The 27,094-nt window shown below is 46.6% G+C and overlaps 1 protein-coding gene across 4 annotated transcripts in view; it reads left to right on the top strand.

Moving 5' to 3' along the window:
* The window catches only part of cep152 (centrosomal protein 152), a 42,612-nt gene that overhangs the window by 4,053 nt on the left and 11,465 nt on the right, over positions 1-27,094 (top strand). For 2 of the 4 annotated variants that reach the window (XR_003878004.1, XM_029751793.1), the window contains exons 3-20: positions 6,076-6,185; positions 10,144-10,216; positions 10,367-10,516; positions 11,075-11,278; positions 11,509-11,665; positions 11,882-12,022; positions 12,386-12,525; positions 14,069-14,269; positions 14,589-14,736; positions 15,568-15,659; positions 16,017-16,186; positions 16,633-16,801; positions 17,001-17,147; positions 17,908-18,038; positions 19,936-20,064; positions 20,763-20,898; positions 23,325-23,510; positions 26,715-26,893. Coding sequence is in view for 3 of the 4 variants with exons in the window: in XM_029751793.1 (XP_029607653.1) it covers positions 6,076-6,185; positions 10,144-10,216; positions 10,367-10,516; positions 11,075-11,278; positions 11,509-11,665; positions 11,882-12,022; positions 12,386-12,525; positions 14,069-14,269; positions 14,589-14,736; positions 15,568-15,659; positions 16,017-16,186; positions 16,633-16,801; positions 17,001-17,147; positions 17,908-18,038; positions 19,936-20,064; positions 20,763-20,898; positions 23,325-23,510; positions 26,715-26,893 (2,663 nt within the window). In the remaining variant the exon portion in view is untranslated. Of the gene's footprint in view, positions 1-2,918; positions 3,248-5,795; positions 6,186-10,143; positions 10,217-10,366; positions 10,517-11,074; positions 11,279-11,508; positions 11,666-11,881; positions 12,023-12,385; positions 12,526-14,068; positions 14,270-14,588; positions 14,737-15,567; positions 15,660-16,016; positions 16,187-16,632; positions 16,802-17,000; positions 17,148-17,907; positions 18,039-19,935; positions 20,065-20,762; positions 20,899-23,324; positions 23,511-26,714; positions 26,894-27,094 lie in introns of those variants that run through there. The other 2 variants (XM_029751794.1, XM_029751795.1) reach the window with 2 other exon arrangements.

Consider the following 27,094-nt stretch of genomic DNA (forward strand, 5'->3'; position numbering starts at 1 on the left):
TCGGAATGGCCGATTTAATTAGGGCCGATTTCAAGTTTTCATAATAATCTGTGTGTGTGTGTGTGTGTGTGTGTGTGTGTGTGTGTGTGTGTGTGTGTGTATATATATATATTTATTTATTTATTTATTTAACACCTTTATTTAACTAGGCAAGTCAGTTAAGAACACATTCTTAGTTTCAATGACGGCCTAGGAACGGTGGGTTAACTGCCTTGTTCAGGGGCAGAACGACAGATTTTTACCTTGTCAGCTTGGGGATTCAATCTTGCAACCCTTACGGTTAACTAGTCCAACACTCTAACCACCTGCTTTACATTGCACTCCACGAGGAGCCCTCCTGTTACGCGAGGGCAGCAAGAAGTCAAGGTAAGTTGCTAGCAAGCATTAAACTTATCTTATAAAAAACCAATCAATCAATCATAATCACTAGTTAACTACACATGGTTGATGATATTACTAGTTTATCTAGCCTGTCCTGCGTTGCATATAATCGATGCGGTGCGCATTCGCGAAAAAGGACTGTCATTGCTCCAACATGTACCTAACCATAAACATCAATGTCTTTCTTAAAATCAATACACAAGTATATATTTTTAAACCTGCATATTTAGCTAAAAGAAATCCAGGTTAGCAGGCAATATTAACCAGGTGAAATTGTGTCACTTCTCTTGCGTTCATTGCACGCAGAGTCAGGGTATATGCAACAGTCTGGCCCGCCTTGCTCGTTGCGAACTAATTTGCCAGAATTTTACGTAATTATGACCATAACATTGAAGGTTGTGCAATGTAACAGGAATATTTAGACTTAGGGATGCCACCCGTTAGATAAAATACGGAATGGTTCCGTATTTCACTGAAAGAAAAAAGATTTTGTTTTCGAGATGATAGTTTCTGGATTCGACCATATTAATGACCTAAGGCTCGTATTTCTGTTTGTTTTATCATATTATAATTAAGTCTATGATTTGATAGAGCAGTCTGACTGAGCGGTGGTAGGCATCAGCAGGCTCGTAAGCATTCATTCAAACAGCACTTTCGTGCGTTTTGCCAGCAGCTCTTCGCAATGCTTCAAGCATTGCGCTGTTTATGACTTCAAGCCTATCAACTCCAAAGATTAGGCTGGCAATACTAAAGTACCTATTAGAACATCCAATAGTCAAAGGTATATGAAATACAAATGGTATAGAGAGAAATAGTCCTATAATAACTACAACTTAAAACTTTCTTACCTGGGAATATTGAAGACTCATGTTAAAAGGAACAACCAGCTTTCATATGTTCTGAGCAAGGAACTTAAACATTAGCTTTTTCACATGACACATATTGCACATTTACTTTCTTCTCCAACATTTTTGTTTTTGCATTATTTAAACCAAATTGAACATGTTTCATTATTTATTTGAGGCTAAATTGATTTTATTGATGTATTATATTAAGTTAAAATAAGTGTTCATTCAGTATTGTTGTAATTGTCATTATAACAAATAAAAAGAAAAAATTGGCCGATTTTAATCGGTACCGGTTTTTTTTGGGGCCTCCAATAATCGGTATCGGCGTTGAAAAATCATAATCGGTCGACCTCTAGTTGTCGTGCCCTCTTCAGGACTGTGTTGGTGTGTGTGCTGTGGACCATGATAGAGCCTTAGTGATGTGGACGCCGAAAAACAGTAGCTATGCCAACGCACTTAATCAGCATATTTAGTAACCACGTTAGTCAGGGCTTCTTTGAAGTGATGTTAATGAACTCCTCTTTAGAATGCATGGGCTTTGCCAAGGTTGAGCATAGACAGTGAAATGTCTGATTTTTAAGTTTTATTTTAATTTTTTATGATTGTCGAACGTAGATAGACATGTTCTTCAGATTTACTGAAGAGGGTCTGGGTCGGTCTTGTCATCCGGCAAATGTGTCATGACATCATCTCTAATATTGTGGTATTTTTAGGCAGAAATCATCTATGTGATCTGAATGGTCACACTGCCCCACTCTTCAGTAGTGTATCTGTACAGTGGGTCAGTGGGAATCTCTTCAGTAGTGTATCTGTACAGCGTGTCAGTGGGAATCTCTTCAGTAGTGTATCTGTACAGTGGGTCAGTGGGAATCTCTTCAGTAGTGTATCTGTACAGCGGGAATCTCTTCAGTAGTGTATCTGTACAGTGGGTCAATGGGAATCTCTTCAGTAGTGTATCTGTACAGTGGGTCAGTGGGAATCTCTTCAGTAGTGTATCTGTACAGTGGGTCAGTGGGAATCTCTTCAGTAGTGTATCTGTACAGTGGGTCAGTGGGAATCTCTTCAGTAGTGTATCTGTACAGTGGGTCAATGGGAATCTCTTCAGTAGTGTATCTGGTCAGTGGGTCAATGGGAATCTCTTCAGTACAGCGTGTCAGTGGGAATCTTGAGGAAGGTAAGCCCTTAGGATGTAGCCTGACGTTTTTGTGTTTCTAAGACACCGCCTGCTCCAATCAGATGTCAGTGTGTTACTCACCTCTCAGCCATCTGCTCTGTTCAACCCTGAACCTGTTACCTGTTCTGGGATATTATTGACCCAGGCAGGCAGCCTGTTGTCATACTGAAGCTAGCTCTGCTCTGTATTTTCTCTTTTGTTAAAAAGTGAAACTTCATAATGTCTCTCTCTGTCTGTCTCATACTCTCTGTAGTGTGAAGCTAGAGCAGAGTTGCATTCAACTAGATTTGACTAGACCAGACCGCTCACTCTATGGATTATAAAACAGCAGAGTTGCATTTTACTAGACTAGATCAAGCTTGGATGGATTATTGAAGCCCTGACTGGACTGGATTATCATTGGATTAACATTGCGTTAAAAAACTGGATTTATTCTACAGAGAACTGACTACATTTTTGCTTCTATGCTGTACGTACAGGAGGCTGTTATGCGCAACAAGTCAGTCATGTGAAAACTGTTTGTCTGCTCCACTTAACCAGGCTGTATGATGTGTGTGTGAGAACCAACAATAGAGTCATCTGACTGGGAACACAAGGCTAGCCTAGAACATGTCTGGCCGCTTCGCCTTCGAATGTTTCATCGTCGCACAAGAATGATCCTCTGTGTGACGAGACCAGACTGGAATGATGTGGCTCAGGAGCTGAAGTAGATGTGTTTCCTCACTTCTGTTGATAACTCCCTGAGTGGGACATTTTAGTGAGTCCTGCTCTGGTTGGGGATATGCGTCCTATGATTGAGGACACAGTGGAAAATGTGAGGAACATCCAACAGTCCTTATGGGAAGTAAGTAGCTGTCTCTGCCTTTTCCTGCTACGGTCTACTCAGGCTACGGTCTACTCAGGCTACGGTCTACTCAGGCTACGGTCTACTTTATGCTACGGTCTACTCAGGTTACAGTCTACTCAGGCTACAGTCTACTCAGGCTACAGTCTACTCAGGCTACAGTCTACTCAGGCTACAGTCTACTTCAGTCTACTCAGGCTACAGTCTACTTCATGCTACAGTCTACTTCAGTCTACTTCAGGCTACAGTCTACTTCATGCTACAGTCTACTTCAGTCTACTCAGGCTACAGTCTACTTTATGCTACAGTCTACTTTATGCTACAGTCTACTCAGGTTACAGTCTACTCAGGCTACTCAGGCTACAGTCTACTTCAGGCTACAGTCTACTCAGGCTACAGTCTACTCAGGCTACTCAGGCTACAGTCTACTTCATGCTACAGTCTACTTCAGTCTACTTCAGGCTACAGTCTACTTCATGCTACAGTCTACTTCAGGCTACAGTCTACTTTATGCTACAGTCTACTCAGGTTACAGTCTACTCAGGCTACTCAGGCTACAGTCTACTCAGGCTACAGTCTACTTCAGGCTACAGTCTACTTCAGTCTACTCAGGCTACAGTCAACTCAGGTTACAGTCTACTTTATGCTACAGTCTACTTTATGCTACAGTCTACTTTATGCTACAGTCTACTCAGGTTACAGTCTACTCAGGCTACAGTCTACTTCAGGCTACAGTCTACTTCAGTCTACTCAGGCTACAGTCAACTCAGGTTACAGTCTACTTTATGCTACAGTCTACTTTATGCTACAGTCTACTTTATGCTACAGGCTACAGTCTACTTCAGGCTACAGTCTACTCCAGGCTACAGTCTACTCCAGGCTACAGTCTACTCGGGCTTCTTCATGCTACAGTCTACTCCAGGTTACAGTCTACTCCAGGCTACAGTCTACTCCAGGCTACAGTCTACTTCAGTCTACTCAGGCTACAGTCAACTCAGGTTACAGTCTACTTTATGCTACAGTCTACTTTATGCTACAGTCTACTTTATGCTACAGTCTACTTTATGCTTCAGTCTACTCAGGCTACAGTCAACTCAGGTTACAGTCTACTTTATGCTACAGTCTACTTTATGCTACAGTCTACTTTATGCTACAGTCTACTTTATGCTACAGGCTACAGTCTACTTTATGCTACAGGCTACAGTCTACTTCAGGCTACAGTCTACTTCAGGCTACAGTCTACTTCAGGCTACAGTCTACTCGGGCTTCTTCAGGCTACAGTCTACTTCAGGCTACAGTCTACTTCAGGCTACAGTCTACTTCAGGCTACAGTCTACTTCAGGCTACAGTCTACTCCAGGCTACAGTCTACTCGGGCTACAGTCTACTCCAGGCTACAGTCTACTCGGACTACAGTCTACTCCAGACTACAGTCTACTCCAGGCTACAGTCTACTCCAGGCTACAGTCTACTCGGGCTACTCCAGGCTACAGTCTACTCGGGCTACTCCAGGCTACAGTCTACTCGGGCTACTCCAGGCTACAGTCTACTCCAGGCTACAGTCTACTCCAGGCTACAGTCTACTCCAGGCTACAGTCTACTCGGGCTACTCCAGGCTACAGTCTACTCGGGCTACTCCAGGCTACAGTCTACTCGGGCTACTCCAGGCTACAGTCTACTCGGGCTACTCCAGGCTACAGTCTACTCCAGGCTACAGTCTACTCCAGGCTACAGTCTACTCCAGGCTACAGTCTACTCCAGGCTACAGTCTACTCGGGCTACTCCAGGCTACAGTCTACTCCAGGCTACAGTCTACTCCAGGCTACAGTCTACTCCAGTCTACAGTCTACTCCAGTCTACAGTCTACTCCAGGCTACAGTCTACTCGGTCTACTCCAGGCTACAGTCTACTCGGGCTACTCCAGGCTACAGTCTACTCAGGCTCCATACTGAAATGGCACCCTATTTCCTGTATAGTAAGTGCATTACTTTGAGCATGGCTGGTCAGAAAGTAAGTCAACTAAAGGGAAAAGGGTGCGTTTTCAGCCTTACTCTTCACTCAGGGCTCTGGGTCGTGTAGAGCACGTGTATTTATGTTGATGGCTGTCAGGGAAACCTGTCGTGGGAGTCTGTTCGCCTGGGCATGACGCCTGACGTAGTGAAGAGTTGCTGTCTTTCTGTTTGACATTAGGTGAGGAGGAGCTAAGCTTTTTCTCCACGCTGGCTTGTTTATCTCCACCTTACAGTTAGTGTCAAATCAGAAATGACTACAGTGAAAATGGAAAAATGCTTTTTAACATGTTGGATTTTCGAAGGAGAGATGCACTTTAAAAATTGGTATTTGTTTGTTTAGAAATACATACTTATCTTTTAAGCAGTCCTGTGAACATTCTCCAGGTTTTCTATAACTCCTGAGACTCCTGGCTGAGGGAATTCGTTGAACTATTTGAGCGGTTGCACCCACTGTTTTCCTAGACTGTCACTGTATAACTCTGTAACCAAGGTAACTACAGAACAGTGAATCATATCCCTTTGTTTCTTCTTCTCTAGCTCCACAAGCTGCTCACTGACCTGCCTGATATGACGTGTTGTTTCTTCTTCTCTAGCTCCACAAGCTGCTCACTGACCTGCCTGATATGACGTGTTGTTTCTTCTTCTCTAGCTCCACAAGCTGCTCACTGACCTGCCTGATATGACGTGTTGTTTCTTCTTCTCTAGCTCCACAAGCTGCTCACTGACCTGCCTGATATGACGTGTTGTTTCTTCTTCTCTAGCTCCACAAGCTGCTCACTGACCTGCCTGATATGACGTGTTGTTTCTTCTTCTCTAGCTCCACAAGCTGCTCACTGACCTGCCTGATGACATGCTGGAGGACAGCAGAGACTCCTCCTCTCCTGAGCTGGACTGCTCTGCCTGCAGCAACACAGACACACGGGACAGGTAAGGTTGTTTATTTTCAGCCAGAGACAGAGATGAAATAGAGAGGGAGAATAGTAGTAGTAGTAGTAGTAGTAGTAGTAGTAGTAGCAGCAGAGGGAGAGTAGTAGTAGTATAGTAGTAGCAGAGGGAGTGTAGTAGTAGTAGTAGTAGTAGCAGCAGAGCAGCAGAGGGAGAATAGTAGTAGTAGTATAGTAGTAGCAGAGGGAGTATAGTAGTGTAGTAGTAGAGGGTGAATAGTAGTAGCAGCAGCAGAGGGAGAATGGTAGTAGTAGCAGCAGAGGGAGAATAGTAGTATAGTAGTAGTAGTAGTAGAGGGAGAATAGTAGTAGTAGTAGCAGAGGGAGAATAGTAGTAGCAGCAGCAGAGGGAGAATAGTAGTAGTAGCAGCAGCAGAGGGAGAATAGTAGTAGTAGCAGCAGCAGAGGGAGAATAGTAGTAGTAGCAGCAGCAGAGGGAGAATAGTAGTAGCAGCAGCAGCAGCAGAGGGAGAATAGTAGTAGTAGTAGTAGCAGCAGCAGAGGGAGAATAGTAGTAGTAGTAGCAGCAGCAGAGGGAGAATAGTAGTAGTAGCAGCAGCAGAGGGAGAATAGTAGTAGTAGCAGCAGCAGCAGCAGAGGGAGAATAGTAGTAGTAGTAGTAGCAGCAGCAGAGGGAGAATAGTAGTAGCAGCAGCAGAGGGAGAATAGTAGTAGTAGTAGCAGCAGAGGGAGAATAGTAGGAGTAGTAGTAGTAGCAGCAGAGGGAGAATAGTAGTAGTAGTAGTAGCAGCAGAGGGAGAATAGTAGTAGTAGTAGTAGCAGCAGCAGAGGGAGAATAGTAGTAGTAGTAGCAGCAGAGGGAGAATAGTAGTAGTAGTAGTAGCAGCAGAGGGTGAATAGTAGTAGTAGCAGCAGAGGGTGAATAGTAGTAGTAGCAGCAGAGGGTGAATAGTAGTAGTAGCAGCAGAGGGTGAATAGTAGTTGCAGCTGCAGCATAGTAGTTGCAGCTGCAGCAGAGGGAGAGTAGATAGCAGCAGGGGGAGAATAGTAGCTACAGCAGCAGCTGCAGCAGAGGGAGAATAGTAGTTGCAGCAGAGGGAGAATAGTTGCTGCTGTTGTAACGACGATTCTCCCTCTGCTGCAGCTGCTGCTGAGGGAGAATAGTAGTTGCAGCTGCAGCAGAGGGAGAATAATATTTGCAGCAGAGGGAAAATAGTCGTTGCAGCAGAGGGAGAATAGTAGTTGCAGCAGAGGGAGAATAGTAGTTGCAGCTGCAGCAGAGGGAGCATAGTAGTTGCAGTTGCAGCATAGTAGCTGCAGCAGAGGGAGAGTAGATAGCAGCAGAGGGAGAATAGTAGCTGCAGCAGCAGCAGAGGGAGAATAGTAGCTGCAGCAGCAGCAGAGGGAGAATAGTAGCTGCAGCAGCAGCAGAGGGAGAATAGTAGCTGCAGCAGCAGCAGAGGGAGAATAGTAGCTGCAGCAGAGGGAGAGTAGCAGCAGAGGGAAAATAGATAGCAGCAGCTGCAGCAGAGGGAGAATAGATAGCAGCAGCAGCAGCAGCTGCAGCAGAGGGAGAATAGATAGCAGCAGCTGCAGCAGAGGGAGAATAGATAGCAGCAGCAGCAGCAGCAGCAGCAGCAGCAGCAGCTGCAGCAGCTGCAGCAGAGGGAGAATAGCAGCCGCAGCTGCAGCAGAGGGAGAGTAGTAGCTGCAGCTGCAGCAGAGGGAGAGTAGTAGCTGCAGCCGCAGCTGCAGCAGAGGGAGAGTAGTAGCTGCAGCCGCAGCTGCAGCAGAGGGAGAGTAGTAGCTGCAGCCGCAGCTGCAGCAGAGGGAGAATAGTAGCTGCAGCTAGTAGCTGCAGCTGCAGCAGAGGGAGAATAGTAGTCACAGCAGCAGCTGCAGCAGAGGGACAATAGCAGCCGCATCAGTAACAGCAGAGGGAGAATAGCAGCCGCATCAGTAACAGCAGAGGGAGAATTGCAGCCGCAGCAGTAACAGCAGAGGGAGAATGGATGGCAGCAGAGGGAGCATGGATGGCAGCAGAGGGAGAATGGATGGCAGCAGAGGGAGAATGGATGGCAGCAGAGGGAGAATGGATGGCAGCAGAGGGAGAATATCAGCCGCAGCTGCAGCAGAGGGAGAATATCAGCCGCAGCTGCAGCAGAGGGAGAATATCAGCCGCAGCTGCAGCAGAGGGAGAATATCAGCCGCAGCTGCAGCAGAGGGAGAATAGCAGCAGCCGCAGCTGCAGCAGAGGGACAATGGCAGCCGCAGCTGCAGCAGAGGGACAATGGCAGCCGCAGGTGCAGCAGAGGGACAATAGCAGCCGCAGCAGAGGGACAATAGCAGCCGCAGCTGCAGCAGAGGGACAATAGCAGCTGCAGCAGAGGGACAATAGCAGCTGCAGCAGAGGGACAATAGCAGCTGCAGCTGCGGGAGAATAGCAGCCGCAGCTGCGGGAGAATAGCAGCCGCAGCAGAGGGAGAATAGCAGCCGCAGCAGAGGGGGAGTGGAGGTGGGGTCTGGATTTGTACTCACACAGATGGTGCAGTATATGTAGACCAGCCTGTGGCGTTGCCCGCTAGATGGCGTTGCCCAGTAGACCAGCCTGTGGCGTTGCCCGCTAGGTGGCGTTGCCCAGTAGACCAGCCTGTGGCGTTGCCCGCTAGGTGGCGTTGCCCAGTAGGCCAGCCTGTGGCGTTGCCCGCTAGGTGGCGTTGCCCAGTAGGCCAGCCTGTGGCATTGCCCACTAAGTGGCGTTGCCCGCTAGGCCAGCCTGTGGCATTGCCCGCTAGGTGGCGTTGCCCGCTAGGCCAGCCTGTGGCATTGCCCGCTAGGTGGCGTTGCCCAGTAGGCCAGCCTGTGGCGTTGCCAGCTAGGTGGCGTTGCCCAGTAGGCCAGCCTGTGGCGTTGCCCGCTAGGTGGCGTTGCCCGCTAGGTGGCGTTGCCCGCTAGGTGGCGTTGCCCGCTAGGTGGCGTTGCCCGCTAGGTGGCGTTGCCCGCTAGGTGGCGTTGCCCAGTAGGCCAGCCTGTGGCATTGCCCGCTAGGTGGCGTTGCCCGCTAGGCCAGCCTGTGGCATTGCCCGCTAGGTGGCGTTGCCCAGTAGGCCAGCCTGTGGCGTTGCCCGCTAGGTGGCGTTGCCCGCTAGGCCAGCCTGTGGCGTTGCCCGCTAGGTGGCGTTGCCCAGTAGGCAAGCCTGTGGCGTTGCCCGCTAGGTGGCGTTGCCCGCTAGGTGGCGTTGCCCAGTAGGCCAGCCTGTGGCGTTGCCCGCTAGGTGGCGTTGCCCGCTAGGCCAGCCTGTGGCGTTGCCCGCTAGGTGGCGTTGCCCAGTAGGCCAGCCTGTGGCGTTGCCCGCTAGGTGGCGTTGCCCAGTAGGCCAGCCTGTGGCGTTGCCCGCTAGGTGGCGTTGCCCGCTAGGTGGCGTTGCCCGCTAGGTGGCGTTGCCCAGTAGGCCAGCCTGTGGCGTTGCCCGCTAGGTGGCGTTGCCCGCTAGGCCAGCCTGTGGCGTTGCCCGCTAGGTGGCGTTGCCCAGTAGGCCAGCCTGTGGCGTTGCCCGCTAGGTGGCGTTGCCCGCTAGGCCAGCCTGTGGCGTTGCCCGCTAGGTGGTGTTGCCCAGTAGGCCAGCCTGTGGCGTTGCCCGCTAGGTGGCGTTGCCCAGTAGGCCAGCCTGTGGCGTTGCCCGCTAGGTGGCGTTGCCCAGTAGGCCAGCCTGTGGCGTTGCCCGCTAGGTGGCGTTGCCCAGTAGGCCAGCCTGTGGCACAAGACACTTTTGAATGTTGGTACATTTAGGCTAATAGCCAACATGGGATAATGCAGAACACAAATTTCCATTTGTTCATTCATGGACATTGTAAAATAAAATTATTGAAATGTTCTACCTTTCTCAAACAATAAATAGTTCAATCAGATGAGTTGTACGTTTGTATTGATGATCATTCCATACACCTTAGTAGGACTTGCTTTTGTATTGATTTCTCAGATCACAACAGCCTACGTGGAATCGCCAACAAACTGAATGGTCCGATCACCAAACACCCGCCTCACATGAAGAAGTAAGCATTTCAACAAACAATACATTCCTTGTCAGTGTTGATTGTGTGATATGGGTTCATATCGAGGTCTTGTGATAAGTGTAGTATCCGGGGACGTGGTATTTCCAACATATTTTAAAGGGAAACCAATATTGTCTTTGCCCTTTGCAGGACTATGACCACGGCTCCTACCATGAAGAGTACCCCTACGAGGAGGCTGCTGTGGTTGGGCAGATCAACGGCCATGCCAACCATGCCAGTCTCCCCCAACAGGGCCACCCCCAGCCCTGGAACCAGCCAGGTCTGACTGAGTACCAGCATGTACGTCACGTTTTTAACTTGAAATGCCCTAATAAATCATCAAGACGAGTCCTGAACTAAAAGGATGTTTTGAAGTGGAAGAGCTTCTGAGGCTTAATCTGTGTCTGGGAAACCAGTCCCAAGGTTTTTAATTATGAGCCAGAGACATGTCTATTCTCTTCAAATGTAGCCCTTTATGATATTTTAGTTGCAACTGAAGTTACGCGGGGTTAAAAAAACACCTTCATGTCCCCTCCAAACAGGAGGAGTCACGCGGGGTTAATAAAACACATTCATCTCCAAACAGGAGGAGTCACGCGGGGTTAATAAAACACATTCATCTCCAAACAGGAGGAGTCACATGGGGTTAATAAAACACCTTCATGTCCAAACAGGAGGAGTCACGCGGGGTTAATTAACACCTTCATGTCCAAACAGGAGGAGTCACGCGGAGTTAAAAAACACCTTCATGTCCAAACAGGAGGAGTCACGCGGGGTTAATAAAACACCTTCATGTCCCCTCCAAACAGGAGGAGTCACGCGGGGTTAATAAAACACCTTCATGTCCCCTCCAAACAGGAGGAGCAGCAGTATGGTGAGAGTTACACATACACCAGCGTGGGTACTGAGCAGTCTGCAGCAGCCGGCCCTGACTTCTCCACGGAGGAAGGGGGGTATAGAGATGAGCTGTACCCACGTGGAGCTGTTCTCCCTGGGGTGGACTACCAGAGAGTAGTGGGGGACCATGGGGACGAGCAGAGCAGCACCAGGAAACATGTCCAAGTGAGTGGGGTCATATTTGATTTGTATTTTTTTTACTTCAACAAGATTCCAATGAGAGTAGATAAAAACATTTTTTTAATTTTTTTTATGGACAGTAATGTGACTGTATGAAATGTGGCATTTAACAAAATGAGAATCTTGTTACCAGTGTTAATGCATTGAAATTCGTTAGTCTCTGGGCTCATCAAACTGATTTATTGTCTCACTGTTGTTATGTTGTCTTCCTGTAGAAGTTTGACAGTAGGGGATCAGGAGACCATTACAAGGCCAACTACAACCCCTACCAGCCTGCCATCCAGCCCAAGATGTTCAACTCAGAGGTCCCCCACCAGCACCTCGACGACCACTATGACCAGCTGCAGAGAGACTTCCTGGACTCGGCACAGAGTAAGAGACTTCCTGGACTCGGCACATTGTCTTGGTTGGATGTTCAGGATCTTTTGACAAAGTTGGCCAAAGAATTACATTTTTTATATTTTTAAAAAGTTTTTCTGATATTTTACTTGGATGTATGGAAAATTTGACTGGTTCTGTTGTTGTTGTTACAGTTGTTTATTGATAAGATAGGAGATTTAATTTGAATTGTTGTTGCGTGTGTTCCAGCTACTGCAGACACTCAGCAACTAGCCCAGCTCCAGATCCTCAACAAGGCCCAGCTGAGACAGATCGAAGACCTGGAGCAGAAACTGGAGGATTCAAGACGCAATATGAGATACCTGGAGCATCAGTTTGCCATCGTGAGAGGTGTGTGGACACTGAAACCAGATGCTAGCTAGCTAGCTAGCTAGCCGTTCCGCTAGCTAGCTAGCTCAGTCTACTGACCCACTTCATGAACTGTCACCAGCATGTGTAGTGGAAGTGAAAACTCGCCCGTAACATGTTTCCCTTTGATCTGAAATGTAAAAGACAACTGACACTCAACGGAGTGACGGACTAGTCTCTTGCTCTGTTGGCTAAGAGGGGTTGGCTTTGAGCGGTGTGTTATGGTGCAGAAGGTTGTGAGTTCCAGGCCGTCTCATGGCAGAACTGAATGCACTCTGTTACACCTGAATACCTAGATGTTTCTCTCTCCTGTCCCCCCCCCCCCCCCCCCCCCTCTCCTCCCAGATGAGAAGGAGGGTCTGGCTGGGAGTCTGAAGGAGTCCTGCAGAGGGATGGAGGAGGCCAAGGAGAGAGAGGTGCTGCTGCAGACTAGCGTTAAGACTCTGGAACTGCAGGTTCAGGCTCTTACTGACCAAGATCATGAGGTACGGTTTATGTCTGTTGATGTTACCATGACGATAATGGATTACACCTTGGTTGCATTACACCCTGCACTTGGATGGGAGACCTGTATTCAGATTCTAGTCAGTTGGATTAGAAAGTTGTATTTAGGGCTGTGGTTGATAAAGGAATTTTATATCTTAATGATAATAATCAATAAGCCTTGACTAATTCCCAAGGTTTGTAAGACAATGGGTTAAATAATTAGGCAAGGACTCAGCTTTCTGCAAAAGGTTCATTCGGCTTTATTCATGAGAACGTTCTGAAGTCCCAATAACAAAGACCTTTATTTTCTAGTTCCCTCCTTACTTATGCACATACATACACACACAAACATTAGATGTATGTTTCACTCCCTGTATTTCTCACTACCGTTAATCACTATCCAGCGCTGCCCGTTCCTTCCCCCCCCCGAGATTAGAGAAACCTTGGAGATACCTCCCTGCTTAAACACACACACATTTTGTCCCGGCCTTCTACTAGACCTTATGGGACTAACCATTCAGTACATTGATTTTTCATGCTACATAACTACTAATTAATGATGGATTATTCATTAATTTACCTCTAGATAATTCTCTTATCAGTGGTTGTCATGACATTTTGTCAGCCGGTTATTGTCCTGGTCTCACGGTAACTGACCGTTAACATAAACACATTTAGCTTCATGGCTTCCACACAGCCTACAAGCCACTGATGCAGACCTTTGGAACATCTACAGTTTAAAAAGTCTAATAAATCCATGTAATATAGCTGACACCATCACAATAAATCCTTTATTCATTTTAGGCAGGTCAAAAGAAACATGATATGAATAAACATTTATTTGGAAAGAACCTAATGAGTCGGCCTACCGTGTTTTATTTACATTTGAGTCATTTAGCAGACGCTCTTATCCAGAGTCATTTAGCAGACGCTCTTATCCAGAGTCACTTACAGTAGAGACACACTCCTGTAGGTTTTGACTCCGAACCTACAGGAGGGTATCTCTCCAGGAACAGGGTAGGAGTGTAAACCTACAGGAGGGTAGCTCTCCAGGAACAGGGTTGGAGTTAAAACCTCCAGGAGTGTAGCTCTCCAGGAACAGGGTTGGAGTGTAAACCTACAGGAGGGTATCTCTCCAGGAACAGGGTTGGAGTTAAAACCTACAGGAGGGTATCTCTCCAGGAACAGGGTTGGAGTTAAAACCTACAGGAGGGTATCTCTCCAGGAACAGGGTTGGAGTTAAAACCTACAGGAGGGTATATCTCCAGGAACAGGGTTGGAGTTAAAACCTACAGGAGGGTATCTCTCCAGGAACAGGGTTGGAGAGCCCTGTTATAGACACTATGGTTGCCCCCCAATTCTCTACCCTTCTCCCAAAATGTGCTCCTTTTCATGGTTTTAACAATGTTGGGAACCTACCTCAACTCACGCTTTCGCCAACGCTTGTAGAGCCACGATGGGGAGTGTGCAGTGCACACTTTGAGAGAGGAGGTGAGAATAAGCCTGCGGAATACAAGTGTGTGTGTGTGTGTCTCCCTCTAGAACACCAAGAGGCAGCGTGTGGCGGAGGCGGCGGTGGACAGCATGCAGCAGCAGATGACAGAACTGTGTCGGTCAGACAGTCTGTCTAGACTCCGAGAGCAACACGACAGAGACCTAACAGTGGTCAGAGAGCAGCACGACGCCAAGCTCTTGGTGTTACAGCAGAGACTGGACACCTGCAATCAGGCCCTGGAAGAACAGGTCAGGACCCAGTGGAATTGATGTTGACCTCCATATTAACCAGTAAACGTGATCACTTAGCGTTTGTTCTTTGGTATCACACTTCATTATTTTGATTATCTTGAGCTAATGAGACATTGTAAGAGGTTCATACATGCTTATGACAATGTAATGAATGTATTATAACCAGCTTTATAAAGGCTTTAAATGAATCCGTGGTGAAGTTTGCTGTGTTGGTCCTGGGTAATCTCTGGTCACGATAGACTGTGAACCTAAGAGTTGTCACATTGTGGTCAGTGAATCCCAGACTAACCACTTCAGTGGCTGTGGTATCATCCAGGCGGAGGTGGTCCAGGGTCTGCGTGATCAGGGAAGACAGCAGGAGAGACGGAGAGAGGAGGAGCAGGTGGAGAGAGCAGGAGTCATCAACATTCTCACACAGCGCCTACAGGAGAGCCAACAGCAGTGTGCCAAACTGCTACAGACTGGTGTGTGTCCGTGTGTGTCGTGTCTGTGTCACCACCTTGGGAAATGCTTGTTGATATCCATCACCTGTTTGTCCAAGCCCCCTCTGTCATCACCTGTTTGTCCAAGCCCCCTCTGTCCATCACCTCTTTGTCCAAGCCCCCTCTGTCCATCACCTGTTTGTCCAAGCCTCCTCTGTCCATCACCTGTTGTTTGTCCAAGCCCCCTCTGTCCATCACCTGTTGTTTGTCCACGCCCCCTCTGTCCATCACCTGTTGTTTGTCCACGCCCCCTCTGTCCATCACCTGCTGTTTGTCCACGCCCCCTCTGTCCATCACCTGCTGTTTGTCCACGCCCCCTCTGTCCATCACCTGTTGTTTGTCCACGCCCCCTCTGTCCATCACCTGCTGTTTGTCCACGCCCCCTCTGTCCATCACCTGCTGTTTGTCCACGCCCCCTCTGTCCATCACCTGTTGTTTGTCCACGCCCCCTCTGTCCATCACCTGTTGTTTGTCCACGCCCCCTCTGTCCATCACCTGTTGTTTGTCCAAGCCCCCTCTGTCCATCACCTGTTGTTTGTCCAAGCCCCCTCTGTCCATCACCTGTTGTTTGTCCACGCCCCCTCTGTCCATCACCTGTTGTTTGTCCACGCCCCCTCTGTCCATCACCTGTTTGTCCAAGCCCCCTCTGTCCATCACCTGTTGTTTGTCCATCACCTGTTTGTCCAAGCCCCCTCTGTCCATCACCTGTTTGTCCAAGCCCCCTCTGTCCATCACCTGTTTGTCCAAGCCCCCTCTGTCCATCACCTGTTGTTTGTCCAAGCCCCCTCTATCCATCACCTGTTTGTCGTTCAGGTTCAGTCCAGGAGATGGGCCAGCTGCAAATGAAACTACAACAGACTCAGTCAGCCAAGACCATGAGTGACAACATGAACAAAGCCTTGCAGGTATTCCTGTGGTTTATATCCAGAAATGTAGAATATAAAGAAAATGTGTATCACGCAAACACTTTACTTGTTTCTATTTCACTTGTTGAGTTAAATGTAAGTAAATAATGTAAACGTATCATGTAAAACTGCTCTCCTTGGTTTCTACAGCAGATCAACCTTTAATACCTGTAATAAGCATTCAAGAGACTTTATAATGCCTACTTTAGTGGTTATAACACGTGTCTCTCACCTCTTGGTTTCTACCGGAGCTGACGGGGCAGATCAACCCTTTAATACCTGTTTATATATAAGGCTTTATAATGCCTTATTATAGCAGTTCTAATATGTTATGTCCCCTTTTTTTCTCCATCTCAGGAGGAGTTGTCTGAGCTGAAGGAGCAGATCTGTCTGTATGAGTCTGCTGTGAAACATGGAGTCCTCTCTGTTGAGGTGAACGGAGGAGATATCTGGCAGAACCAGCTGTCTGACTCCTATGTAGACCTGGGGATCAAGAAGACAAACTGTAAGAACGGACGACTTCACAGGTACGCAATGTAACAATTGACTGTTGTACCCTTAGACATGAACTTCATGTATCTATTTTGTTTCAGTTTCAGGGTTGAGGTCAATTCCATTTCACTTCAGTCACATTCAGGAAGTTAACTAAATGAGAAGTTAAAATGTCAGTTTATTTTCCTGAATTGAAAAGGATTTGAGGCCCCAACCCTGTTCAGTTTTATAAGCTCCAGACTGCCAGTCTTGTCTATTAAGAGATGTTTTACAGGTGTATTGTTAGTGGTCCTGAATGGCTCAGTTGGTAGAGTATGGTGCGTGTAACGCCAGGGTCGTTGGTTCAAATCCCGCAAGGACCACAAACATAATACAAACGTCTGCACTGTCTGTAAATGTATTTGGATTTAAAGCGTCTGCTACGTGGCACGTGTATAATTGTATAATTTCACGTGTATGATGTTCTCCTTCTGTCCCGTAGCACTCCTCTGGTGGAAGTGTCTGAGCCCAACCCAAAGCTGCCCAGAGAGAAGGAGGACGGGGCTGTGAAGGAGCTCCGGGCAGAGTTACAGCGCTGTCTGGCCAGTCTGAAGGGGAAGAGGCAAAGGATCAGTCAGCTGCAGGACCAGCTACGGGACTCACAGGGACAGGTTAGTGATGGGATTTTATTTCGGTTTTTTTCCTGAGGAATTTCAGGCCGCCCTTGCAAAAGAGGTTTCTAAACTCAAGGCTCTTTCCTGGTTAAATAAACGTGAAATGAAAATAATTCCCTCTTCTGATTCATCCTCGAGTGTATAATTAAAACCCACATACCCCATAGTCAAAGTTCCTATTTTCCCATCCCTGCAGGTGGACCAGCTCCAGACCCAGCTAGACCAGGAACAGACCAGCAACACAGCAGAAACCAGACCAGTGGACACACATCCAGATGTAGCTTCCCAGAAAGAGCTGTCCAGGCTGCAGGAGAACAGGCAGCGCCTGCAAGAACGCCTCGAGGTTATTCATCATTTGATAAAGATACTAGAAGACTTTTCACACTATTGAGCTGCACCAAGCTGAGCTCTACCAATCTGTGACGAGCCCAGAAAGTGTAGTTCTGGTTTGACACGGTCGTGTGAAGATGGTATCTCTGTTTGAACTAAAGTCCCAATACATCACAACTCAGTTGGTAGAGCATGGGGCTTTTGCAACGCCAGGATATAAAACATTGGCTGTTATTAATGTATCACTAGTCACTTTATATAATGTTTACATACCCTACATTACTCATCTCATATGTATATTCTGTACTCTATACCATCTACTGCATCTTGACTACGCTGTTCGGCCATCGCTCATCCATATATTTATATGTATATATTCTTATTCATTCCTTTACACTTGTGTGTATTAGGTAGTTGTTGTGAAATTGTTAGATTACTTGTTAGATATTACTGCACGGTCGGAACTAGAAGCACAAGCATTTCGCTACACTCGCATTAACATCTGCTAACCATGTGTATGTGACCAATAAAATTTGGTTTGATTTAGTGGGTTCGATTCCCGGGACCAGCCATATGTATAAAAATAATGTATGTATTTGAGTTGAGTTGCTTTGGATAAAAGTGTCTTCTAAATGGTGGTGTTATTATTATGATCTATCAATAGCATTTTCCAGCACCCACCTCAGTGTTACATTCTCACAGTTATCTGTCTGTCTGTCTGTCTGTCTGTCTGTCTGTCTGTCTGTCTGTCTGTCTGTCTGTCCCCCTCCCAGGCGCTGGAGAAGAAGAACGTGGAGCTGAAGCAGAGGGAGGAGAAAGTGAAGGGGGCTAACTCAGAGCTGTGTACCAAGATGAGAGAGATGATTCAGGAGCTGGACCAGGAGAAGCAGGAGGCTGCTCAGAGGTTAGTCTGGGGTGAATGTCTGTGTCCTGGCATCCCTAGAGAGAGAATAGTTGTATCTCTATATAGCTGGTGTACTGTGTAACACAGAGAATAGTTGTATCTCTATATACAGTGGGGGAAAAAAGTATTTGATCCCCTGCTGATTTTGTACGTTTGCCCACTGATGAAGAAAGGATCAGTCTATAATTTTAATGGTAGGTTTATTTGAACAGTGAGAGACAGAATACCAACAAAATTGATTTGCATTTTAATGAGGGAAATAAGTATTTGACCCCTCTCAATCAGAAAGATTTCTGGCTCCCAGGTGTCTTTTATACAGGTAACGAGCTGAGATTAGGAGCACACTCTTAAAGGGAGTGCTCCTAACCGCAGCTTGTTACCTGTAAAAAAAGACACCTGTCCACAGACGCAATCAATCAATCAGATTCCAAACTCTCCACCATGGCCAAGACCAAAGAGCTCTCCAAGGATGTCAGGGACAAGATTGTAGACCTCCACAAGGCTGGAATGGGCTACAAGACCATCGCCAAGCAGCTTGATGAGAAGGTGACAACATTTGGTGCGATTATTCGAAAATGGAAGAAACACAAAAGAACTGTCAATATCCCTCGGCCTGGGGCTCCATGCAAGATCTCACCTCGTGGGGTTGCAATGATCATGAGAACGGTGAGGAATCAGCCCAGAACTACACGGGAGGATCTTGTCAATGATCTCAAGGCAGCTGGGACATAGTCACCAAGAAAACAATTGGTAACACACTACGCCGTGAAGTACTGAAATCCTGCAGCGCCCACAAGGTCCCCCTGCTCAAGAATACATATACATGCCCGTCTGAAGTTTGCCAATGAACATCTGAATGATTCAGAGGACAACTGGTGAAAGTGTTGTGGTCAGATGAGACCAAAATGGAGCTCTTTGGCATCAACTCAACTCACCGTGTTTGGAGGAGGAAGAATGCTGCCTATGACCCCAAGAACACCATCTCCACTGTCAAACATGGAGGTAGAAACATTATGCTTTGGGGGTGTTTTTCTGCTAAGGGGACAGGACAACTTCACCGCATCAAAGGGACGATGGACGGGGCCATGTATCGTCAAATCTTGGGTGAGAACCTCCTTCCCTCAGCCAGGGCATTGAAAATGGGTCGTGGATGGGTATTCCAGCATGACAATGACTCAAAACACACGGCCAAGGCAACAAAGGAGTGGCTCAAGAAGAAGCACATTAAGGTCCTGGAGTGGCCTAGCCAGTCTCCAGACCTTAATCCCATAGAAAATCTGTGAAGGGAGCTGAAGGTTCGAGTTGCCAAACGTCAGCCTCGAAACCTTAATGACTTGGAGAAGATCTGCAAAGAGGAGTGGGACAAAATCCCTCCTGAGATGTGTGCAAACCTGGTGGCCAACTACAAGAAACGCCTGACCTCTGTGATTGCCAACAAGGGTTTTGCCACCAAGTACTAAGTCATGTTTTGCAGAGGGGTCAAATACTTATTTCCCTCATTTAAAATGCAAATCATTTTATAACATTTTTGACATGCGTTTTTCTGGATTTTTTTGTTGTTATTCTGTCTCTCACTGTTCAAATAAACCTACCATTAAAATTATAGACTGATCATTTCTTTAAGTGGGCAAACGTACAAAATTAGCAGGGGATCAAATACTTTTTTCCCCAACTGTAGCTGGTGTACTGTATAACACAGAGAATAGTTGTATCTCTATATAGCTGGTGTACTGTGTAACACATAATATCCTAATGGATACTAGTCATCATATGGGAAAATGAGTGACTGTGCAGGTGTGTAATGACTCATTGGACTACTACTGTGTGTGTGTGTGTGTGTGTGTGTGTGTGTGTGTGTGTGTGTGTGTGTGTGTGTGTGTGTGTGTGTGTGGTCCAGGTATGAGCGGACCCAGCAGCAGTTCAGAGACGACGTAGTGAACCGCGTTCGTTCAGAACTCACCCTGGAACACACAGCTCAGATCGATGACATCACGGCAGACCACCAGCTGCAGATACAACAGCTACAGTAAGAGCTCCTGTGTGGCTCCGGCGACGGCTTGGCCCTGGGGTCAATAATTCCTGCTGTGATCACATACGACTTACAGGAGCAATTGAGGTTAAGTGCCTTGCTTAAGGGCACATCGACACATTTCTGACCTAGTCAGCTTGGGGATTCGAACACCAGCGACCTTCTCGTTCTTAATCACTACGCTACCTGCCGCCCGCCTGTAGGCCGCTACCTGCCTCCCGCCTGTAGGCCGCTACCTGCCTCCCGCCTGTAGGCCGCTACCTGCCTCCCGCCTGTAGGCCGCTGCCTGCCTCCCGCCTGTAGGCCGCTGCCTGCCTCCCGCCTGTAGGCCGCTGCCTGCCTCCCGCCTGTAGGCCGCTGCCTGCCGCCCGCCTGTAGGCCGCTGCCTGCCGCCCGCCTGTAGGCCGCTGCCTGCCGCCCGCCTGTAGGCCGCTGCCTGCCGCCCGCTGCCTGCCGCCCGCCTGTAGGCCGCTGCCTGCCGCCCGCCTGTAGGCCGCTGCCTGCCGCCCGCCTGTAGGCCGCTGCCTGCCGCCCGCCTGTAGGTCGCTGCCTGCCGCCCGCCTGTAGGTCGCTTTGAGTAAAAGTGTCTGCTAGGCAACATATATACCATATTCTGCCATCTCAGTCAGTAACAGTTTTTAAGAGGTCTCCTGTATAACCTCGTCTACAATGACAATCCGTTCTTCTCTGGATAGAGCCAAGCTGTGTGAGGTGAATGGAGAGATGGTGGCAGTACAGGAGTGTTACATCTCACTCTGCAAGGACAAAGACAGGCTGGAGGAAAACCTGCAGGGCAGAATGGAGGAGGAGGAGAAGAAGAGGGAGAATGAGGTATATAGTCTAGTACACACACACACACACACACACACACACACACACACACACACACACATTTTATGAAGATGCTATATGAACAATAGCCTGTTCCCAGATCTGTTTGTGTTGTCTTGTTTGCTTGTTGTCATGTGGATTTACAGTGGGGGGAAAAAGTATTTGATCCCCTGCTGATTGTGTACGTTTGCCCACTGACAAAGAAATGATCAGTCTATAATTTTAATGGTAGGTTTATTTGAACAGTGAGAGACAGAATAACAACAAAAAAATCCAGAAAAACGCATGTCAAAAATTTTATACATTGATTTGCATTTTAAAGAGGGAAATAAGTATTTGACCCCCTCTCAATCAGAAAGATTTCTGGCTCCCAGGTGTCTTTTATACAGGTAACGAGCTGAGATTAGGAGCACACTCTTAAAGGGAGTGCTCCTAACCGCAGCTTGTTACCTGTAAAAAAGGCACCTGTCCACAGAAGCAATCAATCAATCAGATTCCAAACTCTCCACCATGGCCAAGACCAAAGAGCTCTCCAAGGATGTCAGGGACAAGATTGTAGACCTCCACAAGGCTGGAATGGGCTACAAGACCATCGCCAAGCAGCTTGGTGAGAAGGTGACAACATTTGGTGCGATTATTCGCAAATGGAAGAAACACAAAAGAACTGTCAATATCCCTCGGCCTGGGGCTCCATGCAAGATCTCACCTCGTGGAGATGCAATGATCATGAGAACGGTGAGGAATCAGCCCAGAACTACACGGGAGGATCTTGTCAATGATCTCAAGGCAGCTGGGACCATAGTCACCAAGAAAACAATTGGTAACACACTACGCTGTGAAGGACTGAAATTCTGCAGCGCCCGCAAGGTCCCCCTGCTCAAGAATACATATACAGGCTCGTCTGAAGTCTACCAATGAACATCTGAATGATTCAGAGGACAACTGGTGAAAGTGTTGTGGTCAGATGAGACCAAAATGGATCTCTTTGACATCAACTCAACTCGCCGTGTTTGGAGGAGGAAGAATGCTGCCTATGACCCCAAGAACACCATCTCCACCGTCAAACATGGAGGTAGAAACATTATGCTTTGGGGGTGTTTTTCTGCTAAGGGGACAGGACAACTTCACCGCATCAAAGGGACGATGGACAGGGCCATGTACCGTCAAATCTTGGGTGAGAACCTCCTTCCCTCAGCCAGGGCATTGAAAATGGGTCGTGGATGGGTATTCCAGCATGACAATGACCCAAAACACACGGCCAAGGCAACAAAAGAGTGGCTCAATAAATCACTGACCATGTCACCAGCAAAGCACCCCCACACCATCACACCTCCTCCTCCATGCTTCGCGGGGGGAACCACACATGCGGAAATCATCCGTTCACCTACTCTGCGTCTCACAAAGACACGGCGGTTGGAACCAAAAATCTCAGGACAGATTTCCACCGGTCTAATGTCCATTGTTCTTGTTTCTTGGCCCAAGCAAGTCTCTTCTTCTTATTGGTGTCCTTTAGTAGTGGTTTCTTTGCAGCAATTTGACCATGATGGCCTGACTCACGCAGTCTCCTCTGAACAGTTGATGTTGAGATGTGTCTGTCACTTGAACTCTGTGAAGCATTTATTTGGGCTGCAGTCTGAGGTTCAGTTAACTCTAATGAATTTATCCTATGCAGCAGAGGTAACTCTGGGTCTTTCTTTCCTGTGGCGGTCCTCATGAGAGCCAGCTTCATCATAGTGCTTGATGGTTTTTGCAACTGCACTGTTCAGTTCTTGAAATATTCTGGATTGACTGCACATTTGTCTTAAAATAATGATGTCCTTTCTCTTTGCTTATTTGAACCCTGGAATGAGTAGGTGTGTCCAGACTTTTGACTGGTACTGTATATACTGATGTTTCCCAACAGTCTGCGCAAGAGGTTCTAGTGAGACCCCAGGGCAACCCTGTTTTGTACTCCTATGAGACTCAAACTCAAGCGGACCCCTGGCACGTTTGAACTCGTGCAGTGGGACCAGCGTAATAACTGTATAACTGAGGGTCTGAAGCCAAACTGATAATAGATAGTCCGACTCCACACAGCCTTCTCTGACTGCATCCAAATAGTAGGCTGCACCGGGCTGCTGCTTAACAGCGTCAATATGTAGTCAGTGACGGACATTGTACGAAGCCGGGCGGCCCTTTACGAAGCCCGCCTGGTCCGGATCGTTAGGGATGAAATACAAGTGTCCAATCTTCTTGATTGGACCTTCACATGCAGCTTGAAATCCTGATTCAAAATTGACAAGGACCTGCAGCTGGAGCGTTCCCAAAGGATCTTTACCCATTTTTAGACGGGGAATAAGGGCTGTTTTCTGATCTCTGTGAAAAGTTCCCACCTCAAGCGAATAATTAATTGAAAAATGTATTTTGGATTTGTGTCCTTTTCTCAGCTGAAAACTCTAGAGGAGAGCAGAGCTGCTCTGGAGAAGCTGAGATCAGACCTGGAGAGCCAGCATCAGGAGAATGTCACCAAGCTCAGAGTCCAGTGGTCCGAAGAGAAGGACAAGGAGCTCAGACAAGAGGTCCAAACCCAGCTGACCAAGGCCAAGGCTATATGGAGGGAGGAGAAGGAGGAGGTAGGAGTTGTCTTGTGTTCCATCTGTAGCTCGTCGTGCTTTATGAATGGATCAGTACTGCCGCCCCATGGACCAAAAAATTAAATCAAAGTTTATTTGTCATATGCATAGGATACAGCCAAAGACAGTACAGTATGAAGATGGGCAGAAACTGCTTCTCCAATATAAATCCCCAATCACCTTTTCTAGGCGACGTTAGCTAGCTAAACTCATGTGCAGAAACACGTCATCTGGTCTGGCGGTCATGTCGCGAAAACGTGTCGGCTTGCCACTTTCACGAGGTTGGAGTAATAACAGGTTCAGCTATTTAGACATTGGTTCCAATCTATAGGGCATGCCTTTTAATCTGTAGGGCGTGCCTTTTAATCTGTAGGGCGTGCCTTTTAATCTGTAGGGCGTGCCTTTTAATCTGTAGGGCGTGCCTTTTAATCTGTAGGGCATGCCTTTTAATCTGTAGGGCGTGCCTTTTAATCTGTAGGGCGTGCCTTTTAATCTGTAGGGCGTGCCTTTTAATCTGTAGGGCGTGCCTTTTAATCTGTAGGGCGTGCCTTTTAATCTGTAGGGCGTGCCTTTTAATCTGTAGGGCGTGCCTTTTAATCTGTAGGGCGTGCCTTTTAATCTGTAGGGCGGGCCTTTCTTTAATCTGTAGGGCGGGCCTTTCTTTAATCTGTAGGGCGGGCCTTTCTTTAATCTGTAGGGCGGGCCTTTCTTTAATCTGTAGGGCGGGCCTTTCTTTAATCTGTAGGGCGGGCCTTTCTTTAATCTGTAGGGCGGGCCTTTCTTTAATCTGTAGGGCGGGCCTTTCTTTAATCTGTAGGGCGGGCCTTTCTTTAATCTGTAGGGCGTGCCTTTAAAATGTACAACCTAAAGAATAATATTTGACTTCTCCCGTTGACTTGCCAAACCCTAAACCTCGGTCTTGTCTGTCGAGTCTGCTTCGCGAACCGTTCCCAGAGGTATCGTGAGGTAGCACCTCTGGGTTTGGAAACGCTGACCCAGCGGGGTGTAAAAGGTAAAATGAAATGCTGACTTGCGAGCTCTCAACAACAGTGCTGTGAAGTGTGTGTGTGTGTGTGTGTACTGAACAAAAATATAAACGCAACATGCAACAATTTCAACGGTTTTACTGAGTTACAGTTCATATAAGGAAATCAGTCAATTGAAATAAAGTAATTTGCCCTAATCTATGGATTTCACATGACTGGGCAGGGGCTTAGCCATGGTTGGGCGTGGTTGGGCTCCCCCCAGAAAAGGTCTTTATTACAGACAGAAATACTCCCCTTAGCTGTCCGGGTGGCTGGTTTCAGACGATCTCGGATGTAGAGGTCCTGGGCTGGCATGGATACACGTGGTCTACGGTTGTGAGGCCAGTTGGATGTACTACCAAATTCTCTAAAATGACATTGGAGGCGGCTTATGGTAGAGAAATTAACATTCAATTATCTGGCAACCTTCTCTGGTGGACATTCCTGCAGTCAGCAGGTCAATTGCCCGCTCCTTCAACTTGAGACATTGTGTTGTGTGACAAAACTGCACATTTTAGAGTGGCCTTTTATTGCCCCCAGCACAAGGTGCACCTGTGTAATGATCATGCTGTTTAATCAGTTTATTGATATGCCACACCTGTCAGGTGGATGGATTATCTTGACAAAGGAGAATTGTTTACTAACAGGGATGTAAACAAATTTGTGCACAAAACATTTGATAGAAATAAGATTTCTGTGCGTATGGAACATTTCTGGGATCTTTTATTTCAGCTCATGAAACATGGGACCAACACCTTTACATGTTGTTTATATTTGTGTTGTGTGTGTGTATATATATATATATATATATGTATATATGTATGTATGTATGTGTGTGTGTGTGTGTGTGTGTGTGTGTGTGTGTGTGACACACACACACAATGCTTTCGCGAAGTATTCAGACTTCTTGACCTTTTCCACATTTTGTTACGTTACAGCTTTATTCTAAAATTGATAAAATAAAAATCCTCATTAATATACACATGACAAACCCTGTGACAAAGCGAAAACAGGTTTTTAGTAATTTTAGTAATTTTTGCAAATGTATTAAAAATAAAAAACATAAATACCATTCTTCTGCAGAGAAGAATGGGAGAAACTCCCCAAATACAGGTGTGCCAAGCTTGTAGCATCATACCCAAGAAGACTCAAGGCTGTAATCGCTGCCAAAGGTGCTTCAACAAAGTACTGAGCAAAGGGTATGAATACTTATGTAAATGTGAAATTTCCGGTTTTTATTTGTAATAAATTAGCAAACATTTCTAAACCTGTTTTTGCTTTTTCATTATGGGGTATTATGTGTAAATTAAGTGGGGGGGGGGAATAATTTAATCCATTTTAGAATAAGACTAACCTGTAATTTAAGATTTATTAAAATATATACAGATTGACATACTATATTTCATAGTACAGATTTAATGGTGGACTAGAGGTGCAGATCTGTGATAATCAGGGTTATGTTTTATTCCTGCATTTGACCTTCCCCTCCTAAACCAATACATTATGCTACTTTTCTTGATGATCTATTATTTAGTATGGTTACATGCACACAATAATACAGTTATTGTGAATAGTCAGATTAATATAATAGTTTGATTTGAAATATTTACATGCATTTCAAGAAAAACGATTTTTAACCTAATAATCCTGTTTACATGGACACATCTGAAATCAAGCTACATTATGGGACATTGATAAATGTAGAAAATCGGCGATCTAAATAACCGTTCTAGCACAGCGACCATGTTATTTTTTTTTGGGAAGCGGATTTGATTCTGAGTTCGGACGTATAAAGTTTTGTATGTGAACTATTTCTAAGATACTTTCAGATTTTTCCCGAACTCACTTCACTTGTACGTAAGCGGGAGGCTTGTACTGCTGATGTGAACACATGCGCCGATGAAATAATCCGCTCGAACACCTAGTAAACGGTTTACATATCCTAAGAATTTGAAAGATTGCTCAGAAAACCAGGTATTTTTGATCAGTGTATGTTTACTTCCAATTATGACCTTTACGCAGATAAGCTGAGTAAGCTGTTTACGTGACTAATGGCATACTCTGCCTTCTGCCGTAATCAGTTTTATAACGAATTATTAGTGTTCATGTAAACATACTCATTGTCCCGATCACATCCTGGATAATATATCTCTATGGTTTCCCCCTCTGTCCTGTGAAGATGGACAGGTCCTGGACTCAGAGGCTGGAGGCAGCCGTAGCAGACACCAGAAGACAGAGACCCACAGATACCCAGGAGTCTCAGACGGACCTAACTGATGAGGAGAAGGTCTGTCAGACATCCAGTCCTGAGAGGACCAAGGCTGCTCCAGGCTGCACTATGGAGGAGCTGGACACTAGGTATTTTACACATTCTATACTGTTGTGATTTATTGTAGGATTTAATTTCTTCATGACAATCTATGGTTGTAAATTGTCTACAAATCAGTATGATTGACTTGCTTGACTTAAACCCTTGGCTCCAATGAGAAGCATAGGCTGTATATGACTGTGAACAACCAATAAACACTACTACTACTACTACTACTACCACTACTACTA

This window comes from Salmo trutta, chromosome 4 (assembly GCF_901001165.1).
Source record: "Salmo trutta chromosome 4, fSalTru1.1, whole genome shotgun sequence".
In the NCBI taxonomy this organism is placed as follows: Eukaryota; Metazoa; Chordata; class Actinopteri; order Salmoniformes; family Salmonidae; genus Salmo; species Salmo trutta.